This window comes from Anabrus simplex, chromosome 1 (assembly GCF_040414725.1).
Source record: "Anabrus simplex isolate iqAnaSimp1 chromosome 1, ASM4041472v1, whole genome shotgun sequence".
NCBI lineage: Eukaryota > Metazoa > Arthropoda > Insecta > Orthoptera > Tettigoniidae > Anabrus > Anabrus simplex.
In genome coordinates, this window is record NC_090265.1 from 489,312,019 (window position 1) to 489,335,915 (window position 23,897).

General features: G+C 38.8%; 1 protein-coding gene across 1 annotated transcript in view; it reads left to right on the forward strand.

Annotated features, from left to right (window-relative positions):
• The window catches only part of sfl (N-deacetylase and N-sulfotransferase sfl), an 814,105-nt gene that overhangs the window by 739,131 nt on the left and 51,077 nt on the right, over positions 1–23,897 (forward strand). Inside the window, exons 9-12 of the mRNA XM_067135314.2 lie at positions 4,497–4,623; positions 10,636–10,751; positions 18,091–18,276; positions 19,741–19,869. Of these exons, the coding sequence (XP_066991415.1) occupies positions 4,497–4,623; positions 10,636–10,751; positions 18,091–18,276; positions 19,741–19,869 (558 nt within the window). The remainder of the gene's footprint in view (positions 1–4,496; positions 4,624–10,635; positions 10,752–18,090; positions 18,277–19,740; positions 19,870–23,897) is intronic.

The window sequence follows — 23,897 nt, forward strand, 5'->3', positions numbered from 1 at the left end:
ACCCTAGGCCTAGAGATACTTAGTTCACTACAGATCAGAATTTGAAGGCGGTTAAGATAATGTCTCTTATGGATCTGGTACCCCTAACCTCCCATGTGTAGCGGTGAATAGCCTTATGCTTGAAGAATGTATTCTTAATTGCTAAACCCATACTAACACAGAAGTCCAGCAAATGTTTCCCATTTCCATTAGCTTCCATATCTTCCCCACATTTACCAATCACCCTTTCCTATCCTTCAGTTCTATTCCCAACTCTCGCATTGAAATCACCCATTAGTACTATTCTATCCTTGCTGTTGACCCTGACCAAATGTCGCTCAATGCTTCATAAAACTTGTCAACTTCATCCTCATCTGCACCCTCACATGGTGAATACACTGAGACAATTCGCTGATTTCTTCCATATTCACAGTTTCCATTTCTATGTCATAATTTACCTGAGACAACTTAAAAACTATTATTACACACATATGACTACAGTGAAACCTTGGATTGCGAGCATAATTCATTCCGGCAACATGCTTGTAATCCAAAGCGCTTGTATATCAAAGCAAGTTTTCCCATAAGAAACAATTGAAACGCGGATGATTCTTCCACAACACAAAAATATTTATTCGCATACCATTTCTGAAACAAAATATAACGTAAAACAAATTAAAGTGAACTTTTCCTTACAATAGAATCATTCCTGGTGTGAGGGAGACAAGAGATGACGTGAGAAGAGTTACTGTGTAGCACAAATTTCACACACGGAATCACTGCTATCTGTTGGCTCACTGGAATTGTTTTCTTTGCTCTTGACTCTTTTTGAGGATTTCACGAAAATGTGACATTGCATTGTCAATGAACTGATTCATCTATCTCACTGCTACAGCCTTATTCGGGTGGTGATTTTCTACAAAATTTTGCACCGTTTCCCACATTTTTTCACTTCTCCTGAATCTCAGTTGAAGTGAGAGATTCCATTTACTTTTCCTCCTCCTCTTTCCCGGACGAGATCTCCATAACCTCCTCCTATTATTCGCGATGCAGGTCCATCAGTTCGTTTTTGGTCAGTTCCTGGCTATGTTCTTCCACCAGCTCTTGAATGTCCACGTCATTTACCTCCAGCCCCATAGTCTTCCCTACGGACACAATTTCATCGACAATCGGCGGACCATTATCACCAACATTCCCCTCAAAGTCACATCCAAGAACACAGTCAGGCCATAGCTTTCTCCAAGCGGAAGTGAGAGTTCTCTTGGTGACTGCATCCCAGGCTTTATCGATGATCTTCAGGCAGTTCACGATGGGGAAATGATTTCTCCCAAACTCTCGGGGGGTAAGGTTTGTTCCTTCGATCACTTCGAAGCATCGCTTAAATAGAAGTTCGAAATGACTTGCTGATCCATAGGCTGGAGAAGTGGAGTAGTGTTGGGAGGAAGCAACTTAACCTTAACAAACTTGAATTCCTCCAGTAAGACTTCCTCAAGGCCTCAAGGCCAGGAGGATGAGCGGGAGCATTGTCCATAACAGCAAGACTTTGAGTAGCAGGTTATTTTGTGAAAGTTATTTCTTCACTACAGGAGCAAATATCTCGTTCATCCATTCAACAAAGGCACAGGGGAGGGGAAAAAGTAGGCGCACATGACGCTCGTATTGCAGAACCTCACTCGCTTATCAAGTTACAATTTATTTAAAATGTTTGCTCGTCTTGCAAAACACTCGTAGACCAAGTTACTCGCATTCCGAGGTTTCACTGTATTTATAAATATCTCAACTAGCTGACAACATGAAATATTCATGCAATAACTTTCCTTAATTCTGATATTAACATGAGTTTCAGTCCATTCTCTAAACTTAATTCCAAAATGTTCATACATTTGTCACTTCACACATGACGGTCTTTAAAATAATGGCTTTGACCTTGATTCTTGTATATCCCAATTATACTCTGATTCTGAGTGTTCTTATTTATATTTTCTAATTTTTTATTTTCATTTAAAATACTTACAGTTGCCTAGGTTCATGCACCAACTTTTGGTCAATTCCAATTTCTTTCTTAGCATCATTCATTTTAATCCTCTATTTTTGACAATAAACACGATTCATTTACTCTGCACTGTTGTGTATTGCCCTTCTTTATATCAAGTGGGTTTTTATTAACTTCCATGTTTACTATTTCGACAGCTTGGTACCTGGAACATATTATTTTATTCATATTTTCAATCATAATGGCTTCCTATTCTTCCATGTATGCTGTGCCGTTCCTATTATACTGTCTCTTTTCCCAGTCATGTTGGATTTTAACTACTTTATCTTGTATACATATTTCACCTTTTTTAAATTTCAGAGATCACATAAATTATATTAATTAATTGATTTTATAATTGATCCATATTTACATATTCATTTAATTCTTGAAATTTTATTTTAGTGGACATAAATATTTCTGTTTTGACTGTCATTCATACTCGATCATAGTAAATCCAACCTCCTAGAATTATATCCGAATGAATGAATCAGATGTCAGATGTCACTCTTCCTTCATACGAAATGACGCAGTAGATAACAGTACCAGAATGGCACATGTAAATAAACCAAACTCCATGGCACAACAGCCACAAAGGGTCATGGCTTTTTAAGGTTATAAACTTCGTAATTGGTTCCGTATTGAGTTGAGATTACACATAAAGTAAATACAAAAATTTATTTCCACCTTCTCAATACATATCAATCCTGTAGTACAATATTGTTAGGTACTAGTTTCGGTTCTGTTAAGAACCATCATCAGCCCAAGACAAGTGTAAATTATATTGCTAAAAACAGATTAATGCAGTGAAATGAAATATGAAGTGATGGCCTAAAAATGGGGTGAAAATTATATACGTATAAATAAGAACAGTAGTATGTTACAAAATTATTTAAAAAGTGACAATAAAATCTTTAACAAACAGTAGTATCAACTATTGTCTCAAATAGAATAAACAGCTCTAGTTGATGGAGTTGCACATTTAAATTGGTTGAATCAGATATAAACAAAGTCCAGAGTTTCCATTAGGTTCTATAAGATGTGGATCAACATTGCGCAGAGGGAATTTTTGTTCAAAAGTCCAGAGCGAAGGTTAAAAGATGTCAGAGCTGTAGAATGTATCTTGAGGTAAATTGAATTTTGTTGTGGTGCAAAGGAGTAATCCCAATTCAAAAGGGAACCAAAATGAACCTTGTGCAATGTAAAGCGAGCTTGCTGGTTGAGTGCAACTACTCTGGTAGTGGCTCATGGCCTACCAAACATCCGCTGCACAGCCCAAAACCTGCAGATTACGAAGTGTCATGTGGTTGGCACGATGAATCCTCTCGGCATTTATTCTTCGCTTCTTAGATTGGGGTCACTGTCTCACAGCCAGAGCTTCTCAATTGTAATCACATAGGCTGAGTGAACCTAGAACCAGCCCTTGGATCCGGGTAGAAATCCGTGACCTGTCTAGGAATCAAACCTGGGGCTCCAGGTAAGAGGCAGACATGCTACCCATACATTACAGGGCCAGCGGCACATTTACATACATGAAAACACAAAAAAAAAAGTTTAATTGTAATATACTAAAAACTATCTTGCAGTAGAATTAACAATACATGTACCAGCAACATTCACCCCCAGACTATCTCGCTTCTGCAAGCTTGTAGACAGTTATCAGGGCATAGCAGGCAATACAAAGCACCTGTTATTGATTACCCTGGGAAGCGTGTATATGTTGTCGTATTTTGTTAGGAAGGAAGTCACTGAGCTTGATAGCTGCAGTCACTTAATTGCGGCCAGTATCCAGTGTTTGTGAGATAGTGGGTTCGAACCCCACTGTCGGCAGCCCTGAATATGGTTTTCCATGGTTTCCCATTTTCACACCAGGCAAATGCTGGTGCTGTACCTTAATTAAGGTCACGGCCGATTCCTTCCCACTCCTAGGCCCTTCCTGTTCCATCATCACCATATGACCTATCTGTGTCGGTGCGACGTAAAGCAGCTTGAAAAAGAAAAATGAGAAAGGAAGCCATAATTTCCACTGTCGACTCAGTTAAATGTCGAATAAGTACACATTTTTATTTTTATTCCTTGTTCAATAGTGTGTTTATTTACACGTATGTTATAGTTTAATATTTATATTGAACTTGTGTTTTCGACAGACTGAAAAGCTTTTATGTTACATTTACGTTATCATAAGAACTGATGTCTGACCAAAGTGTATAAAACAGAGAAAAGAGAGGCAAATTTTTAATAAGAAATATGTAAGAAAATTATGAAAATAATGTAGGTATTAAATACAATTTAGTAAGCACACATACCCAGATAAAGTCATTTTTAGGTAAAATAATACTAGTGTAAATCAACTCCAAGTGACATGAAGTGTAAAAAATAATGGGAGGTAGATGTATTAATGCATTATCTACATTTTTTTTTCTTCTTCCTTGTGCTTTTCATTTGTGATGAACTAACATTAAAAGATGCTAACTTAATATTTCAGGCCTTGTTAGCTACGCAGAAGCGTATTCAACAAATGGTACCTGGATTCAAGTTCAACTTGGGGTTTTCTGGCAAGTTCTTCCACAAAGGTACTGGCGAGGAGAATCTAGGGGACGACATGCTTCTTGGTGAGTAAAAGCATTGTTTTAATTTCATGCTGCCCATATGAGGCATTCTGAATACAAAGGGTGAACTCAACTCAACAAATGTATGTTCTGAAGAAGTAGCATTTTAAATTATTTCATTTGGGCAAAATACTGTACTCTATTGTACTTTTTTTTTTTTTTTTCAGGTAAAAATATTTACTCTGTAGAAGTTTTACTGAATTAATTTCTTTTTAAAAATATTTTATATGTTTTTAAATATTTTCAAGGACTGAATACCTCTAATGAACAATATTAGGAAACTACAACCAAGGTTTTTTTTTCAACCAAATCTTCTTCTATTACAAAAAATCAAATTGTATTAATTATTCATAATCGATCATGTTGTCATCTCTGTTTTGTTGTCCTTCTTGTGTTATGGAAGTTTGGGTGTCAATGATTTTGATGAAAAATTTACAGGACAAACAGCAAGAGTGGATTTCCTCTCTCATGTATGTTTTGTAGTTTTGCAAAAGGTATTACAGTTGAATACTGAATAGACATACAATTTTTGCAGATTATTTTGTTTATAAGGCAGGACAAATTAAGGATCATAATTTTTGACTTTTTTTTTTTTAAGTTCAACTAGTGGATATGTAGATCCCTCTTTTGTAATTCTGTGTGAATTGGAAATATTTTTCATCTTTAAATGTCATCAAGCAAGCTTTGGTAACTTGTTTTGGAAGGGCAGTACAGTACAGTACAGTCCATGAACAAACCCTTTATGTGTGAATGACCCAAAAAGGCGTTTCATACGATAGTATTCAGTGATTTATGCATTGTAGTCTACCGAGCAGTGGATGTACTTACAAATGCACAGATGCTTATGTAAACAAGGAAAAGTGCTGTTGAATTCATTCTTCATACTTGCAGCTACAAAGCTCAAAATACCGAGCTTGATAGCTGCAGTCGCTTAAGTGCGGCCAGTATCCAGTAATCGGGAGATAGTGGGTTCGAGCCCCACTGTCGGCAGCCCTGAAGATAGTTCTCCGTGGTTTCCCATTTTCACACCAGGCAAATGCCGGGGCTGTACCTTAATTAAGGCCGCTTCCTTCCAATAATTCCTAGGCCTATCCTGTCCCATCATCACCATAAGACCTATCTGTGTCAGTGCGACGTAAAGCAAAAAAAAAAAAGCGTGAAATCAATAATGTTGACTCACATTACTGTTCTCCAGAGCTGATAAATTAAAAATGAAATACAGTTGATTAACCAGGCTCGGATTAACTTGCCGACCCGGTGAAAAATGCTGCTTCTGGTTTCTCGCGTTCATGAGCGCCCATGCTGCCTTGCCTCCCACTCTGTCCTGTTTGTGGAAAAGATGCAACTTTTCTCATACTGCTTCTCATTTACAATAGCAGATGCTGTTTTTAGTCGCTTTCAAAACCAGAGTACTTAAACATTACTATGAGGTGCATGTTTTTAGTGAGTACTAGCATTTTAAAAAATCACAATATTATTTTGAAAACATTTTCTTTTCTTTGGATTCTGCTCTCCTTAAGCCACTCATATCACAATAAATAGCCACATTGTTGAGTGTGTAATCAGATTTAATTTGCCTGCCCATAGTTCGAGCATACCTGTCACACGAAAACATGCATAAAATAAAAACTAATGCAGATAATTGACTCAAATTTTTCATTCATGCCATTGAAGGTTATGACTTACCCATTCTTCATTACTTGAGTGACTGCTGGCTGTGGTAAAAAATGTTTCATTTGAAATAATTTTGAAAAGAATCGATCTGTGTACTCTAAAAACATTGCAATTTTGAACGATGGACAAACTATAACTTTTTCATAAGTATTTCTGAAACACCGCTGTATCCACGAAATGAATATATATCAGGATTATAATCTTTTGTTCTCCAATTTTCAATCATTACGGTTCTTTTGTGTCACCAGCCGCGCGCATTTGGAAGAACCTGGATTGGCACTTACACTCTCACTTTCTTCAATATCCTGCTCACTTCACTAACTTTCACTGTTGCTATTACTATCCTCGAAATCGGATTTTTTCCAAAACGTCATTATGGCCATAATCGTCATCTAAAACAGTGTCTACAAGTGCTTCCAATCTCTCGTCGACATTACCACGAAACCAGTTCTACTTCATAATGAATACTGAATACCGATGAAAATAAACTGTTATTTAACAACTCCAGTGTCATACAGAAATACATACAGCATTGTTTAACAACAGTACATGCCTCTAGTTCCTTACAGTGTATAGTGTTAGAAATTATATTGCAAAGGGAATCTAATGCACAAAGATAAGTGAGGCACTGCTTCGTGAGCTCAGCTCGTCATTTGATTCATGCACCAAAACACTATGCACGACCACAGCTCGTCATATGACGCGAATGGTTTAAATTACTACTCCACATAGTCACCACCTATGATGAAAGCCAGGTCTGTACTCTCTCTTTGAGGTAGCCATTTTCATCAAAACACTTGCTACCAAGGAACTTCTTCAGGTGAAGGAAAAGATGGAAATAGAAATCACTTGGCACCAAATCAGGACTGTAGGTCATTATTCCCAACCAAATGATGTGATCAGACCTTGGATTTGATAGGCTGTGTGCCATCTGGCCTTGTCATAAAACAAGATTATACTATGGGAAAGCATTCCACCACCTTTTGCTCTTAATTGCATGATGCAAATTTCATAGCATCACACAGGAGCCATCTTTGCTGATTGTTACATTCCAAAGCAAGAATTCAATGAGCAAAACTTCTTAAGTGTCCCAGAAAACTATTCTCACTGACAGATCATGCCACTGTAGTTTGCATCAGCAATCTCATCAACTAAACTGAAACTCTATGTAGATAGATTTTGGAATACTGAAATAATTCTGCTGAATGAACAGTAAAAAAATTGTTGGCTGCAGCCATTGTCACTGGAGAATAGAATAAGAATGGTAATGGTCATTGCTGACAAGCAGGTGCTGTTGTTATGTAAAGGTAGTGGGGCGATAGACGGACAAGAGAATTGATAAAAGGAACACTTACCTAATATTCAGCCTGGGTGCATCCCTAGACCTGATCACCAGTTGACATCCAATTTCTGAACTCTGACGGCAAGAGGATACGGATCATGTGTCTCCGTCAGCTCTTATTTTGGGCAGCTTCTTTTAGTTCACTCTTTCAGAGATGTAGAATTCCACCTTTTCAATATAATAATAAAAATGTTATTTGCTTTACGTCCCACTAACTACTTTTAATGGTTTTCGGAGATGCCAAGGTGCTGGAATTTTGTCCCGCAGCAGTACTTTTACGTGTCAGTAAATCTACCAACATGAGGCTGACGTATTTGAGCACCTTCAAAATACCACCGGACTGAGCCTGGATCGAACCTGCGAAGTTGGGGTCAGAAGGCCAGCGCCTCAACCGTCTGTGCCACTCAGCCCAGCCCTTTTCAGTACAAATTATGATTTACCAAATCACTAAAATACAGTCATATTAAACATTTTTGTAGAACATGTTTCGTCCCTATTTGGGGCATCTTCAGCTACATTGAATTTGCTTGGTAAATTCCAGTGATAAAAAAATGTGCTACCGAGCTCGATAGCTGCAGTCCCTTAAGTGCGGCCAGTATTCAGTATTCGGGAGATAGTAGGTTCGAACCCCACTGTCGGCATCCCTGAAGATGGTTTTCCGTGGTTTCCCATTTTCACACCAGGCAAATGCTGGGGCTGTACCTTAATTAAGGCCATGGCCGCTTCCTTCTCACTCCTAGCCCTTCCCTGCCCCATCATCGCAACAAGACCTATCTGTGTCGGTGCGACGTAAAGCAACTTGAAAAAAAAATGCGTATAAAAAGTACTCTGTATGTTGCATTAAAATTAGATTAAAAAGTTATCATAGTCCACAATTGTCTAAAAACACTTTGTATATGTGTATGAACATAATATAGAAATGAAACACTATCTTTGTCATCAGACACATGTAGAAGTACATAGAAGAGAAAGATAGAATACTCGATAATGTCTTGAGGTCATCACTAGAAGCAGCTGTGGATATATGGTGAAAAATAAAAACATTTTAGCGAGAGTCAGATGTGTCGAGGAAAAACTCTCAAAGAGTGATACTGGATGGCGTTGTTTTCGAAGATCTTATTGTAGCAATAGGTGAGCAGGAAGCAAATCTGAAGTATATCATATCTGACAAATAGTAAAGTCACAGATGAAATAAATCAACTAAATTTCTCAAATATTTTTTTTGAAGTTATCTTTTGTCATTTTTCTTGACTGCAGAATTTTTGATGCTCATTGAAATAATGCTAATATCATCATCATCATCATCATCATCATCATCATCATCATGAATAATGATTTATTGCCTCCAGAGAGGTCTGCCACAGGTCTTTCAAGATGATGTCCATATGCATCTGTCAGGTTGAGGCCCTACCTAAGATGAAATATAATGTTGGAGCACATACACTCAATCCACAATTCAGAGGAATTAACCAATGAAGGTTAAAATCTTTCACCCAGCCAGGAATTGAATCCAGGACCCCTTTGACCAAAGGCCAGCATGCTAACCAGTTAGCAACAGAACTAGAAGACATAATGCTTAACAGACTATACTAAATTACATCAATTTTAATGTAAAACATCCAAACATGATATGTATATATATATATATATACTATCTGCGCACTTTTTAGCGATAGATTTACACCCTAGTGCTGAATCGGTCGACTTCGGTTATCTTCGAGATTCGTAGTGGCAACCTTTGAAACACAAACTAAGAATTGCTTATCATCGCTGTGCGACATCTGGCGTACACTTTAAGTACTCATAACGTTGTTGTTTACACAGCAAAGCCAAACTATAGAATTCATGCTAGGAACACGTTTCGCATCGGGAAATATTATATAGTATTATATACTGTGTGTGTGACACAGCTGTTGGCGTAAGATAATAAAGGTTTCGAAAATTCATATCGTTCGATCATATTATCGATTCAATTCAGATTTCATTTTCATTCAGTCGGCAGTACTACCAGAACCAGCAGTGCTCCCTTCTTACTCCTCAACTGAGTACAAAAATCTGTCACTAAAAAGTGCGCGTACTATACACACCAGGTGAGTTGGCCGTGCGGTTAGGGGCGCGCAGCTGTGAGCTTGCGTCCAGGAGATAGTGGGTTTGAATCCCACTGTTGCAGCCCTGAAGATGGTTTTCCGTGGTTTCCCATTTTCACACCTGCCAAATGCTGTACCTTAATTAAGGCCACGGCCACTTCCTTCCAACTCCTAGCCCTTTCCTATCCCATCGTTGCCATAAGACCTATCTGTTTCAGTGCGACATAAAACCACTTGCAAAAAAATATATACCTACATTAACTGTACATGTTTTGATCCATTTTAGAGTCATCTTCAGTAGAAATTGAGTCTTAAAAACATAAGTTACAATAAAACACTATTTCTAAATAAACTTTTAACATGTGGCTTATCAAAATCGTACAGCGGTGTCCTGGTGACATATTATTGACACCTAATTAAAATCACTATCTTGAGGTGTGACCTCTAGTCTTCTATGTACAGTATATAAAAGTCCTGGTGTGTAGATTAAAATTACTCCATTTGTGAGGTGACTTCTGTCATAAACGTGATGTTATTGTTACGACTGATATACTGTGTTAGGAAGATAAGTGTTATAAGTGTTGATATCAGCTGAAGTGCCGTCAAACGGGTATTCTATGTTATATGTTCCACCTATCCATCCAGAACCTGCTTGTTCAAAAGCTTGTTCACCATTCACCATGGTTAATGTAGATATATCGTCTTTGTAAATGTAATATATTACAGTGTATTGAATAGGGGGAATTTTTACATTTAAACTGATGTAATTGAAAAACCATCAATATGGAATGGAATTGATACTGTGGAAGACTGTACTAAAATAATTCAAAAACATTTCATTATGCTCTTCTCTTTGTTTGATATTTCAAAAAAAAAATTTAAGCTAAAGTTTTCTGATTTGTCTATTTCCAGAACATGCAAGCAGCTTCATGTGGTTTAGCCATATGTGGAACCATCTGCAACCACATCTGTATGATAATCTTACTCAGCTAGAGTTGGACATGGCTCTAAACAAGGACTTTGCCAAGGTAAGGTGTGTTATTTTGATTACAAGATAAATTTCTTGACCAATGCTTCCTCTGAAGTGAACATTTATCATTTAATTTTATCATGATACCTGCTATTGTAGCTGTTTGACAGTTTGGCCATGTAGGTGATCCAGATAAATGGAAAAAAACAATCTGATTGGTGGCAGGAGTGAAAGTATGAATATGGCAGTCTATCTGTAAAAGGACAGGCTCTTTAGTAGATAAACTATATTTGCCTATTAGCTGACCTGCCTTTATGTTGGTCCTATTTTGTGTTCCTTTTCTTGTTCCTCCTATGTACATCTGACTTCATTATTTTAGCCTAAAATTGAGACTATGAAATATTTTCTGGGTACTACGGAGTAGCTTAAAGATATTCATTCAGTTAGCAGAAGGGATATCATCCCATTGGAGAGCTTCAGTATAAACAGCTCTCACCACCTCTTGCATTTATAAGAAAGAATTACAGTAAGGGGACCTGATCGAGAGAAAGAAACGCATAAAAATAGTTTCACCTCTTCCAGTACTAGTTAAAATATTGTCCTCAATGATATTCCTATGAAACATCTTTACTTATAGGCAAGTACTCTTCCATAACTTCAAAGTCTTTAGGTTCTTCAAGAGCAAGGGCGCCCATGCCCGGGGAGGAGGGGGGGGACACGGCCCCCACCTAGCTCTCAGGGAAAGGAAAAAATCTAATGTAGTCAGGTGTTTCTCTTTCAAGAAAATTATTTAAAAGTCAGTATTACATAGAAGTGGTAGGGGATACCGTGGGTGTTATTCTACCGTGAAATACAAGTCACCATTCATCTCCCAAAATATTAAAAATACTATATACCCCCAGGTCTAGCCCCCTCCCCCCACAAACTATCCTATGGGTGCCCTTGCTCAAGAGCATGATTGGCACTCCTATTTTTAATGCTGGCAGACCAGGTGCAGAAATAAAAGCAATGAACTCAACTGGATGATGAACTGCATCATCGTTGTTGACAACCGAGTTAACTGACATGTATTTTCTTTCTTTGCCCATAATTTGCACCACATTTTTTCCATTTATTTTGTTGACCTGTTTGTATTTTGGAGTTAAAGTAGCTTATCCACAAAGCTCCATGTTTTGAGCGCCATGGATACTGTGAAAAACACTGTTAGTTGAGTTACTCTGCAAATGTTGCAGGTATGGTAATATTATCACCAGAGCCCTGTAATGTTTCATTTCCAATTTTCAGTAGTATATCATCGAATTATTATTCTCCCTGACTGCCTAGTTGTACATGCACACTGGTTGTGAGAGAAAGTCTCCCAGTTGATGGCCATTAGAAGTATTTCTTCTTCGTGCGCTCTCATCTCGCCTGTTACAACTGGCACTGGCAGTGTCTAACTGAAGTCCCTTGCGTCGCCAGCTTCTCCTAGCTAGACTGTCGTGCACACATCCACTCATGGCCTGCTTTGGGAAAGAGAATACATTCAGCTATTGGGACCAGTATCCGTTCTGCTACAGTATAAATGTGTGAGGCATGGAAGATCAGAATTTACTGCTTCTTCTCTGTTTGTTATGAAGAATTCTTTGCAAAGATTAACATGAACAACAATAGAATTCAGCAAATAAGTAATGAAAAAGTCTAAATACTATATTTCCATCACGTCTATTATTCATTGTAAAATCAGTTTGACCGGGCGAGTTGGCCGTGCGCGTAGAGCCGCGCGGCTGTGAGCTTGCACCCGGGAGATAGTAGGTTCGAATCCCACTATTGGCAGCCCTGAAGATGGTTTTCCGTGGTTTCCCATTTTCACACCAGGCAAATGCTGGGGCTGTACCTTAATTAAGGCCACGGCCGCTTCCTTCCAACTCCTAGGCATTTCCCATCCCATCGTCGCCATAAGACCTATCTGTGTCGGTGCGACGTAAAGCCCCTAGCAAAAAAAAAAAAAAAAAATCAGTTTGTACAGTACATGAGATGGTAAATTTTATCTTCTACAACTTTTCTGATGTATCATTTGTTGATAAGACCCATATTAACAGAGATACATTTGTTGAAAATGTATTTTTAGACCTTCCCCTAACCTACCATTTTACCCAGGGTGAAGAAAATTATTTATAGACTAGACTGTAATGCCTTCTACCTCGATCTTTAATTCCGACTTTCATTCAATTCTGTTTAACAGTTTTCTCGTGATGCACGAACATACGTACATACATACCTACCTACCTACATACATACATACATACATACATACAGACAGACAGACAGACAGACAGACAGACAGACAGACAGACAGACAGACAGACAGACAGACAAGACAGAAATTTAAAAATTACAAATGGCGTGATCCCATTAAATTGTAGGATAATTTCACCTGTGAGAGCTGTCCATGGGAGGAGTCAGGATGGCACCCACTGCAAACACTGCAACGAGACAGAAACCTTAGCACATCTTGGCTCCTGCGAAATACAAGACACCGTGTGATCAGGAGCCAGATAGCCTCAACCCTTGCTGAGAAGAACTGTGAAGTATACAAGGAAGTCCACTGTGTTGCAGAAAATCGAAGTACATGCAGAATCGATATCATTGATCAATAGGAAAACTAGATCAGGATATTTTATTAATCCCACCGAATGGTTTGAATCTGACAAAGATCAGCCAGTAGCAGTTCATCGAGAGAAGGAGGATGTCTACGAGCCAAATGCAACATATTTTAAGTCCTTCTATGACGTCAAGAGTGTCACAGTTACAGAGTAGAGAGAAACCATTCCAAAAATGTTCTCCAATTTTTGTGAAAGTTTTGGTCTGAAGAAACATCTAGGTCAGAATGTTGCCTTATTGGCCCTGAAAGGCTCCCCACATACACTGCCTTGCAAAATTTAAGGATGAAAGCAACTTTCACATGTTGTGTCACTACCAAGTAACATAACTCGAAATTTGAACCATGCATAGGAAGAACTGCTACAGTATGGTACTGTAGGCAACTGAAAGGAATAAGCGATGAGATGAACAGAAATGACACATTTATACAGAGACATTAAATTACACTTAAGTCACTGTGACTCATGATGGACATCACAAAAGAAGGGACATGGTTCTTAAAAGGGTGTTTGATTACCATGGACAGCAATGCATGCTCTACAATGTGTTCCCTTGCTGCCCACAAGATTGGTAAGGAGTTCTTGTGGTAGGGCGTTCCATTCCTCCACCAGTGCGGTTAATAACTGCTCGATGGCCGTTGGTGTATGTGGACTTGTTGCAATACATCTGCCCAACATGTCCCATACATGCTCGATGGGATTAAGTTGGGGAACGTGCATGCCGATCCATTTGCCGAATATCCTCTCATTCCAAGAGCTCCTCCATCTGTGCTGTTCGATGCAGTCGTACAATGTCATCCATAAAAATAAATTCAGGATCGAATGCACCTCTAAAAAGTTGCACATGGGGCAGGAGTACACTGTCACAATATCGTTAGCGGTTAGCGTACCCCGTTCAAAAATTTGGAGGTTGGTATGCCCATGCAACATTATGCCTTCCCAAGCAACGAGAAACTACCTCTCTTCTCATTTCCCTAGTTCGCCTTTTCAGTGACACCTAGGCCATCTATGACAGCTAATGGTGAACCTGTTGAGGATCCAACCAGCCTTCGGGCTGAATACCCAACAAACAAACAAACAAACAAACAAACAAACAAACAAACAAACAAACACCATAACATTGGACCACCAAAATGTTCGACAATGTTCCTGGGTGCATTACGTGTTCCTACCCTCGTCTGATGAGGGTATGTCTAGAATCATGACTCAGACTGAATGTTCTCTCATCTGAGAAGAGCACGCGACCCCATTCCTCGTCGGTCCACACCTCATGCTCTTGGCACCATCGCAAATGGTGTCCCCGATGTGTGGGTGTCAACGGAACACAACGCAATGGCCGTCAAGCAAACAGACCCCTCCCCCGTGCAGTCACTGTGCCACTGTGGAGCATGAGATTGGGTGCCTTGCAGTCGTGTTAAATGTGGTTGCAATTGCACCCACTGTTTAACGCGAGTCTCTTCTTGCCTGTTTCACAATGTAGCGGTCATCTGCTGCTGTAGTTGACCGTGATCAACCCCCTCCTCTCCTTTGGGCAGCAGTGCCTGTGGTTCGTAATGCTCTCCATGTATGGGAAACAATGCTGTGAACAATACCAAACTCCTGGGCTACACTCGTCACACTTCGTCCTTCTTCTAGTTTCCCAATGATTCTTCCCCATATGAAGTCATCCAAATGTTGTCTCCATGCCATGTTGTAATGAATAACATCATCACAGTGCACCGTAACAGCTCACTGATTGATTCACAATGTCTTGTCCTGTTCCTTAAACTGTCTCGTTTTGTGAGACCAGACCTGTTTGGCGCTATAGTCGTCCTGACCTCACACCAGGTTTCTATGCACGTTTGGGAGACATCTGGCAAACTGTTACTGCACTTTCATTCATTTCCAACAAGTAGTTGATATGTTATGTTGTTTTATCTGTCTCATCCTTAAGTTTTGCACACCGGACGAGTTGGCCGTGCGGTTAGGAGCTCGCAGCTTTGAGCTCGCATCCGGTAGATAGTGGGTTCGAACCCCACTGTCGGCAGCCCTGAAGATGGTTTCCGTGGTTTCTCATTTTCACACCAGGCAAATGCTGGGGCTGTACCTTAATTAAGGCCATGGCCGATTCCTTCCCATTCCTAGGCCTTTCCTGTCCCATCGTCGCCATAAGACCTATGTGTGTCAGTGCGACGTAAAGCAACTAGCAAAAAAAAAAAAGTTTTGCACAGCATTGTATTTTACTAAATTACTTAAACAATCCCTATTAGTTGAAATTGTTTGTGGATCAATCTTGATGTGAATATACATTTTTTAGTAGCTAAATTCATGTGTGAGTATGGACACAAAGACTTGTATGGTATGTTTAGTCATAATGTCCACCCATAAATTGGCAACCAATTAAAGCTCCTCACTTCTGCTTACAAGGCAGACTCTTCCAGTTCTCCCTCATCTTCTTTGAGAGTTATTGACCATTTTCACCAGTAATTTCAGGGCAGGGGTTAGCTATCGGCTGGGCCAGCTGAACTCTTTGAGTTACTGCGAGATTTTAGTCGTGTATGATTCTCATAGCTTGTGATGGGGAGAGTCACGGTTCACAACAAGAGTCCACGTTGAAAGATATGATATACAAATAATAGTAATAGGGGTCGATTGGTCGGTCAAAATATTCTTAGTAGTATCATATCACATGGGAAAACAGGAACAAGAAAGGAATGCATAATGGAACGAACACAATGGCAGATCAGTGTCGGAAGAGGGAGCAACAAAAATGGGAGACTAGGACAAACATGGAAACATGAAAAGACAATCTCCACATCTTCAGATAGCTACATTAATTCCAGTTCTTCTACAGCCATCTCTTCTTGGCCCCCCTCAAGCTCATCTCTGCTTCCCAGCTTCATCAGGAGGGCAGGCATCAACAAACACTCACTGAGGGGCCATCTTGACTGATCTTCAGTCTTGGTGTGGGAAATGTGGGATAAGATGAAGTACAGGTAAATGGAAGGAACATAAGACTAAGACAAAGATAAATACAGGTGGTGGAAGATTAGAAATAGAGGATAAACACATGAGGAGAAAAAGATGGAAACAATGAAACAGAAAAGGACAAGAACAATCTCCCCATCTTAATTTGGTACTTGTTTGTTCCTTTCCAATAGTGATAGATAGTGATGATGATGATGATGATGATGATGATGATGATGATGATGATGATGATGATGATGATGATGATGATGATGATGATGATGATAATAGTACCGAGTGCTCGGTAGCTGCAGTTGCTTAAGTGCAGCCAGTATCCAGTGTTCACTATTGCTTGCACCGAGTGAGTTGGCCATGCTGTTAGGAGTGCACAGCTGTGAGCTTGCATCTGGGTGATAGTGGGTTTGAACCCCACTGTTGGTAGCCCTGAAGATGCTTTTCCGTGGTTTCCCATTTTCACACCAGGCATATCCTGGGGCTGTACCTTAATTAAGGCCTCAGCCGCTTCCTTCCCACTCCCAGCCCTATCCCATCATCGCCATAAGACCTTTCTGTGGTGGTGCGACATAAAACCACTTGTAAAAAACAATATTATTTTTAACTATGAACAAAGGTTATCCAGTATTACAATTCCATATAAGAAGGTATCAGTCCAGTATCATATTACTGTTCCTTGTTGAAGCATTATCATTATACTGTAGTTCTTTTTTTTTAACCCGATGAGCGCTACGCCCGCCTATAGACGGGCTGACGCGGCCGATCCAGCACTGCTACGCCCGTCTATAGACAGTGCGCGAGAACTCAAACATGGCGGAACAACAATCTAGTTGCTCTTGCAGCGATGTTATTTCAGATCAAAGAATCTTTCAGTTATAAACCAGAGCGGAAAGTGATGATGGAGATGATGATTTTAATGAATTGTTAAGCGATTTTGAAAGTGAAAGTGATACAGGGAGTGCCCAAAATATTGTATGTGAGAGAGAAACATAGCCTCCTTCTAAACGAAAGAAGAAACATACGGTGAGTTTAAAAGCTATTTTTTTCAACTATTTTCGTGGCGGACGGATTACTTTTCTCCACCAGACTTTCAAGTAACTGTAACAGACTCTGAGGGCCAAGTAGTGTTTGATGACAACCATAAAATCATTTATTTTTCTAAAACTTTTGTTCCAGTGGTGCTGGTGCAGATAGTTTAACAAATCGGCATCACAAACAACCAGTAGAAAACATTTAACTATCACCACATTCCAGGTTTAGAAAGTATTTTAAAATAACAACTCATGTACTTCTAAGAAGTTAAATGTATTAGTTGCCTACAGATTTTAGGAAATATTATTTTGGGCTCTTTACTTTGTATAAAAGTAATGTACGCATGGACACAAAAGTGTAATTTTGTTTTCTCTCAAAATAATATTGAACATAAGTGTAGTATTTTCCATTTGCATTTAGATTCACAAACAACCAACATTTATAAACATTTTAAGCTAATCATCACACTGATAAGTTAAAAATTAAGGCTTCTACAAAAAAATTTTACATACGAATGAAAAAACTCAGCACTGAGGTACCAAACAGTCAAGTGGTAACTCAGCACTTAAAAGGTTAATAATGAGAAAATAACATGGAATCTTGAGTACGTCCAGGCCATTATGTTGATTAGTAGAAGGCCATGGTTTGCGTTTATTTGCTAGTAATATTTTTCATTTTTAACATTCTGCTTAAGGTTATATAATGACAGCCTTTTTCTTTTTGAAAACCAATGCACAAATATTTTATTCATTTCTACTGTTTCAGGAGCATGGCATTCCTGTTGACTCTGGGTATTCGGTAGCTCCGCATCATTCAGGTGTATACCCAGTACATGAACTTCTGTATGAAGCATGGAAGCGTGTATGGAATATTCGTGTCACTTCCACTGAAGAATATCCCCATTTGCGGCCAGCACGTCTTCGGAGAGGTTTTATTCATAGGAACATTATGGTAAGAAGAAATTATGACAAAAACTCTGAGTGAAAAAATGCTAGAATAGGAAAATATTACTGGAGACAATATTTTATTTCTTTGATATCATCTAGCAGTTCCTAGCTAAGCTATTTCTAAATGGGGAAATCAAAAATTCAATTTGATCGGTGAGAGTAAAGGAATCATTATCAGGTTAATGGCAGTGTTCTAGAAGGATATTAATGTGGCTGTGGAGTGAATTAACCAAGTCCTGAAGAGAACTTGACATTGCACTCGAGCACAAGTATGGCAGCAGAACACAGCATATCCAGCAGGGGCGGCAGGAACTCCTCTTTTTATGTCTGGTGAAACATAATTTTACAATTGCCAATGTCAGTTCAATCCATAGCTACATTCAGATTCTTCTAGAACACCGCTGTAAGTTCGTGTCTTCAGGTCTTGTGGTGAACATCTCAATCTGCCCCCATTTTTGGTGTGCTGGTCTGGTGGGCATGCATCCGATAGACAGGTTATTCCTAACAGTGATACGAGGAACATTGACAACACAGCGGTATGTGCAGGAAATCCTGAGTCACCCTGTGTTACCCTTCATTGCAGGGCTTCCAAGAATCATTTTCCTGTAGGATAATGCTCAGTCACACACGGCAGGAGTACCACAGGAATGCCGTGACATATCCCATCATCAGATTTATCACCAATTGAACATATCTGGGACCACCTGCAGTGTAACTTCAGCTGCCTAGGAGTTTACCCTCCTCAGTCCGTATGTAGCATATGCTCTACATGTTGTTTTCTTTACTTATAATAATACAAAACAATTTAAAGCAAAAATAATAATGGTAGGAAAGTCAACTCTGAGTCCTGATGTAGCATATATGCTACACGTCATAAAACAACTTAGTGAAACATACTACATTCTATGGAAAATTTTTAAAATTTACTTGAGAAAACTTATAATCCATCGAGTGCAAAAACAAGCTCGGGATTGAAGAGGTTACACAAAATAGAGGACCAGTTACAACAAGTGTGGACAGCTATGCCACAGGATAACATACAAAATTTGTATGCCTCCATGTCCTCTCGTATGACAAGTATCAACGCTAGAGGCAGACCAACACAGTACCAGTGTCCCTTCAAGTGTTCATTTTTCTACAGTAAACTATCCTTTTGCTCTGAAATTGCAATCGCTTGCGTACATCAACATTACAATCATCCATATGAAGTTTTACATGATTCCGACAACTCCTTGGAGTGCTCTTTTTTTCCCCTTTTTTTTTTTTTTTACAATGAGTGTATTCTTCTTTCATAAAACATTCATTCAGTCTGTAAGAATTTTTTAGTTTCACATTATCATGAATATGAAATTAATTCTTGGAAGGCTACTCACTTATTTTTCAAGCGATTTGTCAGTGTTTCATAATTCTTCTTCTGGATGAAGCTTGTGTTATGTGACTGACTGTATATTTCTTTTAAACTTTTTAGGTGCTGCCACGCCAGACTTGCGGTCTTTTCACTCATACCATAATGATTGAAAAGTATCCAGGTGGCCGAGACAAACTCGATGAAGCTATTCAAGGTGGTGAATTGTTCCAGACTATTGTGTATAATCCGGTAAGGTAATATACTGTCACATAGTTGTACAAAAATAAATCATCATCATCATAATCATCAATGTCCCACTCCAGTCACCTGGGTGTGGTTACAAAAATAAATTATTAAAAAAAAAAATATAGATAGATAGATTCTTTGATGTATTCTGTACCTTCAAAAATTAGTGAAAGATTAACTCTAGTATATTTGTGAGTTGATTATGATGATACAGAGATCCTAATCTCTTTCTCTTTTTGGAGAAGTTTCTTTTCACACCTATATTTAATTTAGCTGATTCATGGTGTGGGTTACTGTACCAGGGTTCCCAGTGACCTGGAAAGTCAGGGGAAGTCAGGGATTGTCAGGGAATTACAAAATTGTCAGGGAAATCTTCTAAAAATTGGTGCATGTCAGGGAAGTTGACTCAAATTTGTTATATGTCGGGTAGTTCATACTGATGACAAACTGCAACCTGTGAATCCTTTGAAGCGAGGAGAAGTGATAATTGATGAGGTAAGTTGAATTTTATTTTTAAAAATTAAAATTGCACATGTTTCGGGCTATGGCAGCATTAAAACAAGATGAGTTTGTTGAAATGCTGAACAGTGTGTGGCAGGTCTGGCCGTACCAAGCTGTAAAAGTATATTTTTATCCCAACAACGTATCTTTAGATGAGATAAATGTATTTGTGCTTTGATATAGCTTTTATGTACAATTAACATGCTTTTCTTTTATTTCATATTAACCCTATGCATTAGATGGCAAGAAAAAAGAAATTTCAGCTATCATTGACTAGATTCAACCCTTAATAAAATATAATAAAATTGAAGCGTACTGTAATGTGCGCAGAAGGAAGTTTAAACTCAGCAGTATGGGGCACCAGGCAATTCAATCATATAGAACTGGACCAAAATACACTCAGCTTCAGAATATTAGATCAAGACAGCAATCATTGTTATCACTTTTTGTCAAACCTAGTGCTAGTTCAACAGAATTAAGAAGTGTAGCTACTAGTTCAACAGAAACAAGAAGTGTGCATCTCTTGATAATGCTGCTGTCAAACCATTGTTAGTTCAACAGAAACAATAAAGACTGAGGCAGGGATAGAAAGTAGAAAGTCAGTACACTGTGCTACTTCTTATTTTATGGGTATTAAAAGTTGTTGCCAGTAGATACAAGAGGAGCTCATGTGCAGATATACGTGATACATTTAAACTTATGATCCAAAATAGTGCAATTACATCGAAATTCACCTTTGGTGAAAGTAAGTTGTCCTATGTGATTAATCATGGTATTGAACCACATCTCAGTGAGTTATTAACAAACAGTTTGAAAACTTGTGAGGACTATATAGTTTCTTTTGATGAGTCACTCAATAAGGTAACACATCAAGGACAAATGGATCTCATTATCAAATTTTTTTTTTTTTATATCAACACTCATAAAGAGGTTTCTAGATAATGGAACAGTGTTGTTCTGGGGCGTGCTACTGCCCAAGATCTGCTGCAAAAATTTGATCATGGACTGCAACCTCTTCAAAGAAAAACATTGTTGCAGGCGAACTTGAACTTTCTCAGGAAGCTTGAAGTGGAAATTGAGACAGAAAATCCTGATGGGACAAAGTTATTGAACCTGAGAGTGTGTGGTTTGCATGTCATCAATGGAGCTGTTAAAACAGGTTTAATGACTGTAAATTGGGAGCTTAACTCATTCCTGTGTAACATGTACTATTTATTCAAAGACTCACCAGCTCACTGGGCCCAATTCACTGCCGTGACTGGTAGTACAGCATTCCCAAAGAAGTATTGTTACACAGTACGATGGCTTGAAAATGTTCATTGTCTGGAACAAGCCTTTGAACTATTTCACCATATCAAGGCATACGTTGCAAATGCTAAGTTGCCAGAAAGTAAGTCCCGTAAAAATACTAAAGAACAAATCCAAGACCCTTTAATAAAATGCAAACTATCATTTTTCAAAACCATTTCTTTGGAAAGTGAGCCTTTTCTCAGGTGATTTCAAAGCAACAAACCACTTGCTCCATTTTTGTACTCCCATCTGAATGAATTATTAAGAAGTTCGCCATACTTGGGGACTATGGGATTAAGGGTAGATTATTAAAATCATCAAAGGCATTTATGTTGACATTTGGGCTGCAGTGAGAATCGATGGTAGAATGAGTTCTTGGTTCAGGGTACTTACAGGAGTTAGACAAGGCTGTAATATTTCACCTTTGTTGTTCATAGTTCACATGGATCATTTGCTGAAAGGTATAAAGTGGCAGGGAGGGATTCAGTTAGGTGGAAATGTATTAAGCAATCTGGTCTATGCTGACGACTTGGTCTTAATGCCAGATTGTGCTGAAAGCCTGCAGTCTAATATCTTGTAACTTGAAAATAGGTGCAATGAGTATGGTATGAAAATTAGCCTCTCGAAGACTAAATTGATTTTATTGATGTCAGTAGGTAAGAAATCTACAAGAGTTGAGTGTCAGACTGGTGATACAAACCTGGAACAGGTAGATAACTTCAAGTATTTAGGATGTGTGGTCTCCCAGGATGGTAATATAGTAAGTGAGATTGAATCAAGGTGCAGTAAAGCTAATGCAGTGAGTTCGCAATTGTGATCAATAGGGTCAGGTCCCAGATGAAACTATACAGTATATCAGTCTGTTTTCAGACCAGCTTTGCTTTACGGGAGTGAAACTGGGTGGACTTAGGATATCTTATTCATAAGCTAGAAGTAATAGACATGAAAGTAGCGAGAATGATTGCTGGTACAAACAGGTGGGAACAATGGCAGGAGGGTATTCAGAATGAGGAGATAAAGACTAAGTTAGGAATGAACTCGATGGATGAAGCCTTTGTTATGGAGGGTGAGAGAAGTAGAGGGAGATCAATACGACGATGGTTAGACTCAGTTTCTAGCGATTTAAAGATTAGAGGTATAGAACTAAATGAGCCCACAGCACTAGGTGCAAATAGAGGATTGTGGTGATGTTTAGGCTTGCAGACTGAATGCTCAAAGGCATAACGTTTAGATGTTAAAGAAAAATCATGTTTTTTTCCTGAGCTCATTTTACCCGAAATCTGAAAAATAAGTTTGAACGACGAGTCCCTGACCACACTTAAAGCAATTTGATGTTGCCTGTAAATGCATATTTCGGCCATTTTTATTGTTTTGGTCATATTTTGCTCATTTTAGTGATATAAGGTCATATTTGGTTATAATTTCAGCATTTCTGTTTAAATTGAGGCGTCGCTAACAAGGTACGTCCGGGAGATAGTAGGTTCGAATCCCACTATCGGCAGCCCTGAAAATGGTTTTCCGTGGTTTCCCATTTTCACATCAGGCAAATGCTGGGGCTGTACCTTAATTAAGGCCACGGCCGCTTCCTTCCAACTCCTAGGCCTTTCCTATCCCATCGTCGCCATAAGACCTATCTGTGTCGGTGCAACGTAAAGCCCCTAGAAAAAAAAAAAAAAAAAAAAAAAAACCCAAGGTACGTGTTATCTGCGTCGAGTTTCAAAGACAGGATTTCCAAATATTGTAGTAATATATTTTTCTTTCTTTTCCTGGAACAGGCCGGTAGCAGGTTTAGAAGACCTGATTGCAAGAAAGCACTCCTCTACGGACGTCTTATAGCACATCTTTCTGGTCAAATTAGATTGCGACAATGTACGCGTGAGGTCACGGAACATGACGATATTGTGTTTCCGCCTTTCAATAGGATGTCACTCCAGTAGATATATTTAGCTCAGAAGCAAAGGAAATGCCATGTTATATCTCACCCAGTTCTTCCTTGCAGGGTCAAGTTAAAGCTCCCTTGCTCTTACACTACCAACGGATTTCAACAGATTGGGCACACTTATAGTACTGCAGTGAACCCCATCATGCTGAAAGTGAAGTGTAGTGAAGCTGTAAAGTTAAGAAAGTATGTGAAAGAGTTCGGTGAAGAGATGTTCAGTACTGGCGGAACAATTCCTTTTTTGTAAAGCGTGTGAAGTTAAGGTAGTGGTGATAAAGGGATTTAATGTGCAACAGCACTG